Source organism: Nyctibius grandis, chromosome 7 (genome assembly GCF_013368605.1).
Source record: "Nyctibius grandis isolate bNycGra1 chromosome 7, bNycGra1.pri, whole genome shotgun sequence".
Classification (NCBI taxonomy): domain Eukaryota; kingdom Metazoa; phylum Chordata; class Aves; order Nyctibiiformes; family Nyctibiidae; genus Nyctibius; species Nyctibius grandis.
The window spans coordinates 19138427-19144426 of NC_090664.1; the positions used below are offsets into that span (position 1 = coordinate 19138427).

The 6000-nt window shown below is 39.7% G+C and overlaps 1 protein-coding gene across 1 annotated transcript in view; it reads left to right on the forward strand.

Moving 5' to 3' along the window:
* COLQ (collagen like tail subunit of asymmetric acetylcholinesterase) overlaps positions 1 to 5125 on the forward strand; it is a 43229-nt gene extending 38104 nt beyond the window's left edge. The window contains exons 16-17 of the mRNA XM_068405189.1: positions 1524 to 1626; positions 5056 to 5125. Of these exons, the coding sequence (XP_068261290.1) occupies positions 1524 to 1626; positions 5056 to 5125 (173 nt within the window). The remainder of the gene's footprint in view (positions 1 to 1523; positions 1627 to 5055) is intronic.
* The last annotated feature ends 875 nt before the right edge of the window (positions 5126 to 6000 follow it).

Here is a 6000-nt window from a genome sequence, read left to right on the forward strand (position 1 = left end):
CTTCACATTTCAGAACAGGTATCAGCCAACACTGAAAGATGCAATTTTTCTTTTTCATTTATGTAGCCCGCCATTTTTTAGCCTAGCTTTGAAAATGAGGGGTATGCAGCCATGCTCTATGTGAGTTTGTCCATCTACCTGTCCATCACCACCCTTCCCCTTATAACTTGGGAATCCCAGCCAATTTAACGACAACAGGAAAGAGATTTCACAGGCAATTCAGTTGCAATAGGTATAGGGAGACATATAAATATATGCCCCTCTAAGCTTGCCTGACTGCAGAGTAATCCAGTGAGAAAGCATGAGCTCTCCAGGCTCCAGGCATGAGAAAAATGATTCAATTAGAATTTGCAATCAACCGTGGGGAACAAGCATGCAGGAAGATAGTGTTCATTAGTTCTAGTGCCTGCAAAATTATACATTGTGTGTCTGGAGGCACATTGCGTTACTTTGTGCTATATACTGGGCTAAGCTTCAGGTCGATCAAAGCCTGGCGATACACAGACTTCTGACACTGATGTGACCCGAAGAGTTATCATTGAGTTACTTGGAAATGAACACATTGTCATCATTCTGCTCTTGTGACTGAACGAAAAGAAAAAAGGTTAACCAAATGTTAAGTGGATTTAATTGTAAAATAGGCTCATTGTTTTTAGAAGCATCAACTTCTAATAAACAGATCCTCTGTGCAATTAATTAATAATTTCTATTTGTAAATACCCCACTTTAACTCTTATAAACTCCCTATTCTTGAGTGTCCTTTTAATCCATCGCTTAATAGTGTCTTTGAGAAGATGTCAAAGGGATTTTTAGCTGAATTGGTTCAAGTTATAAAGTCACACTCAAAAAGTTGAAGACATCAAAAGCAAAGTCCAGTTGCTAATATAGCAAACAAACCCACAAATTGGTGCAGCCTACATGCCAGTCACCATGAAAAAATGTCACAAGGCCCACTCACGCTCAAGTCAGTAGGAGTCAGCAGTGGGAAAACACCTTTTTGGCAATCATTACACACTTTCTTTTTTTGATAGACAGGCAATAGGTCTGCATAATTCTGTTCATATGTGGGAACTCGCTTGCAGTGGACACACATAGATACTGTGCAATATTGGGTAAAGGTCTAGGTTGGGATTTTCAAACCACTTAATGACATCCGAGTGTTTTTTTGAATTTGTGACCTCCCCAAATCATTTATGTTAACTGTATTTTATGCTTCCTTTAATTTGTTTTGATAGTAATTATCTATGGTAATAATAATTATTAGAATAAGTGCTATTGTAATTAGCGTTTCTGGAGTAATTATTTTTAGTAATTATCCATTCTTTCCCTTGGTCATTGAAATTAGGCTAAAAAAGCATATTCTTTCTAGTGAAGCATATTGCTCCTCCTAAGACAGTCCTTACAGGTTGTCCTCCCCAAAATGCCTTGGTTTATACTTTACCTTTAAAAATCTAGTTGCACTTATCTCACCTGCCTCTTTTACATATGAAATGCCTTGAAGGTATTTCTGTTTTTTTCACTAGGATGCCGCCGTGCTTACTGTGGAGATGGCTACAGACACGAGGGGGTTGAAGACTGCGATGGGAAGGATTTTGGATATTTGACATGTAAAACATATCTCCCTGGGTATGTATGAGCTGTCTTCACTTTGGTTTGGATTTTTTGTTGTTTTTTTTTTCTTTTTTCTCTTTGCCAGCTTTAAAACAGAAAAGTATTACTTACTTAAACATGGTTCCACTGGGACCACTGCAGGTATTGGGGGAGAAAGAGTCTATCAGATTATTTCTGCATATCATTGACTTTAAGGGCTAAATCTCATCTCTCAGTAATAAGCACATGCCTCTTACTGTACAAAATGAATGAAGGTCGCATAGACTTATGTTTGCCCATTGCTTGTAAAGATTTCCTCATTTGGTGACATTATCATTGTATTAATGTTCACCTAGAACATACTGTTACTGGAAAATAGTAACCAAAAAAACTCACTAACCCAAATGATAATTTAGAAAGCTGATACTGGTTTATTGCAGCACTGGGTGCATGGGGGATCTCTCCTCTTAGCATGCACACCGAGGGACAAAAGGACACTCATTATGTACATTATAGAAAAATGAATACTCGTACAATTCCGAGTAAAGCCCACCTATTCCAAGAAACCTTATGCATATACTAATATACTATGTAATCGCCTTTGCATGCGTACTAAATTGGGGAAGGGGTCTTGGGTGCGCTCTGGTGGTCTCTAGTGGTCGTAATCCCCCCATAGTTATGCTATCCGCTGTATAACCCCACTTCTGCGCAAGCGTGGTCAAGGCCTTTTTGTTGACACATGCAGGTGGCCCCAAGGAGAAGATCCTGTTCTGATTCTTACAGGATTTATTTCTACTCCTGGCACCAGAGCTATGAATCAAGTCATTTAAGACACTACAAAGATGTTGTTCACAGTCTTGCTTATCTCTGGCCCTTCTTTGTAATTAGTGAGGAATTTAACAGAGACCTTGGATTCTCTAAGACTAAGCACAAGCAAGAACCAGTGATGACTATAACTCTAAGTGTTATCAGTCCCAGAAACAGACCCTGTCTTCAAAACATGCCGTTAGCTCAGAATGTACTGTTATTAATGCTGAAAGGAAAATTGCTGAAAGAAAAGTTGATTCTGTCTAAAGGTTACACAGAGCAGGCCTTTTAGAGCCTACTTTGAGGCTTTTACTAAACTGTCTGTATCAATACCAAAAGTAGGAAGCCCATGAGAAGGAAATGATCACACTGAAAGAAAAAAACAAAACCCAACCCACAGCCTCACACCGACCTTATTCACCGATTGCTATGCATCTGCTTAGCAATGTCCGTCATTTAAAACATCTGCTATTGTTGAACTTGCCTTCTCTGCCTTTGTTTAAGCAGCTTCCTCTGGTCAGCATTTGCCTCCAGCAGCAGTACCTCTATTCAACTGTCAGGTATTGTTACTGGCTAACAGGAAGCATTTAATTTGCAAATTGAAATTACGCGCAGAGCCCTCATCATTCATGGAAGAATAATGTGCTAATTGACAGGAATAAGAAACCACAGGACGCCTTTGTAAATCAAGTGCTCTGCTAATCCTTCCACTGCAATTGTTGGAGCTTTCCTGGTGTAAGAGATTACTAAAATGGAGACCAGCAAACCCGACAGCCTGAAACATTTTACAGAGATCTCATCTTCAGACAGGGTGGATCTGTTTTCTACCGTGAAAACTATTCCCTTCTAAGAGTCTGAAGTTTGGTGCCAAAAATAGCACCACAAAAGCTTGAGAAATTTTTATAAATTTCACATTCCATGTGTAATCAAGTTGTGAAGAGCAGCTGAGATCCTTTATTTTTGTGTGTGCAGTCTGCAAAATATCTGCTAACCAAAGAAAAAGCTGTGAATCATGAGTAAAATGGAATAACTATGTGAGCATGGCACTCCCATGGGATTTTCATCCCAAAGCACCCTTTCCTCCAAGAGCTCTGCTGCAACTGATTTTCCCATTTTCTACTCTTTCCAGCCCCCTCACTTTTCACACACCTTCACTTCAGATTTTCTGTTGCTTTTCTGAGAACGTGAGTTATCCAAGGACATATTTTTAAGGACCTGCTTAATGGCTGCTTGATCCACAGCTTGTGGATTATCTGATGGATGGGTTATTCTCTTACTTAGACATATGTAGCAGAAAAAAATTCATCAAAATGCTTATTTTATGAATGTCTCTGGTCAGATCTTCAGTAGGTAGAGTCACTGCAGCTCAGTTTAAGTAAGTCAGTAGAAAGACAAAAATCACTGTTTTTCCTTATTTGCAAGGACCCATCCATTTACTTTTTTTATTTCAAAGGTGGGCATGTGTCACTGTTACCGAAAATAGTAACCAAGAAAACTCTCCAAACCAAATGATAGTTTAGAAAGCCGACATTGGTTTATTGCAGCGCTGGGTGCATGGGGGATCTCTCCTCCTAGCATGCACGTCTAAGAACAAAAGCTTGCCCCTTATATACAATTCCAAGAAAAAAAACCCACCCAATTAAAAAACAACTTATACATAACACATTATGTAATGCATTACGTAATGTCTTTACACATGCGTACTAAATTGGGGAAGGGGTCTTTGGTGGTCTCTGGGGGTCGCTGATGGTCCCAATCCCCCTTAAATCGTGCTTGTGCGCAAGCGTGGTCGAGGCCTTCTTGTTTACAAGTACATGTGTTCCCAAGAAGAAGATATCGTTTTGGACTTATCTCTCCTCTGACACAAGAGTTTATTAATCAAGTTAATTTAGACATCACAAAGTTGTTCTTTACAGTTTTGTTTTGTCTTTTGGCCTTATATAATTAGCAGAGACCTTTGTTTTTCTAGGACTAAGCGTAAACAGCATGAATCTTTGTTTACTAGAACCTTGTTATCAATCCCATAAACAAACTCTATCTACAAAACATGTAGATACTTCAGAACCTACTATTATTATTCTATATTATTCTTAGCTAAAAGGAAGATTATTGACAGGAAAGTTTGTTCTGTATAAAGGTAACACAGATCAAGCCTTTAGAGCCTACTCTGAGGCCTACTCTTGCTAAACTGTTGCTAAATTGAACCGTCTGGTATCATCACTATCATTATTTTAAGTACATGAAAAACAAGTTAAAGGACAGGAACAGTCATGCCTGCTGGAGCTATTGGAAGTAACTGGAAAAACACTTAACTCAGTGCCTCAGGTATTTCATTACAGAGTTCCTGTGGGTGAACGCCAAGGCCACCTACACCCACCCCCACGTAACACTCAAGTCCCACTGCCAATGAGGATTTTTTTTTTTTTTTAATTGACATTACTGGGAATTACGTCTTCCTAGTTTACCCTGGACTCTTATTTTGCTGACAAGGGGGAGCACAGTGGAGCACTGACGGAAATAGCCTCTTATTTTGGTTCCCATATGTTGCTGGTCATGGTGTTTTCTGATATTCTTTACTCCTACAGAGAGTTACATCAAGAAACCATATAATGTGAATTATAGCATACTTTGAAACTGAAATATTCTCTTTTATTTTAGGTCTTACGGAAAATTGCGATGCACTTCTTACTGCTACATTGACTCTACACAGTGTCGATACTTCACATGAGGGCAGCAGAGGTGGGTAGCATCCCACGTGTAGTGGGGTGCTAGGTGCTACAATATCATCTATCCAAAAAGGACTGGGACAAAAAAACCCCACCCATCTCTGTGTGAAAACAAACAAAGAGACGTCATGCTGCTGATGGCCATTTTGAGATGTTTTACTTGTTTTTTTTTAATTAAGTTGGATTGGGAAAAAATAGGACCACTGCATCCTGTCTTAATAGAGAAATGTCAAACAGTGTTTGCCAGTAAGACTTTCATGTGGCTGTGGATGGCAACTTGCTCTCCATCACAAATGCAATGGTAAGCTACTGGAAACCGACTTTCACTAACCAGGAATGTTGTGTAACAATTACCTCGACTTAGAACTGTTAAACCTACATGTAAGCTCTTCAGGGTTTTTGTCTTTAAGCCTTCTCAGCATAAACACAAAGCATATCTTGGCTGCGGTGTTTATAGAGATTTTCTCTTTTATTACAATGTGAACTTTGCAAGTGTATCCAGAAGAGTGATGACTTCCGCAACATTAAGGTTAACTCTACACCTTTGTGGGTCGAAGGAGCAGAGGCCCTTCAGTAAGTGCTTTCAAGATGAGCAAATCAGCCAAAAAAGCTGCTTAACTTCACCTTCAGGCTAAGATGTTTGGCTCTGTTTATCTGTGTGCATGCATGAAATGCAAGCAGTCACAGGAGGCCTGAAACTGCAGACCTCAAGGGCCAAACTGGACAAATAAACTGGGAAATAGCCAAGAAGCTGTCTCCCAGGAGAAAATCAGACAAGGAGGGAAGATAAAGAAGGAACGTATTTCCATGTTTTTCACCTCTGTCGAGCTGGCTGGGCTCTGCGTGACCCCAAAGGGGCTAGGACAGCATTGGTTAC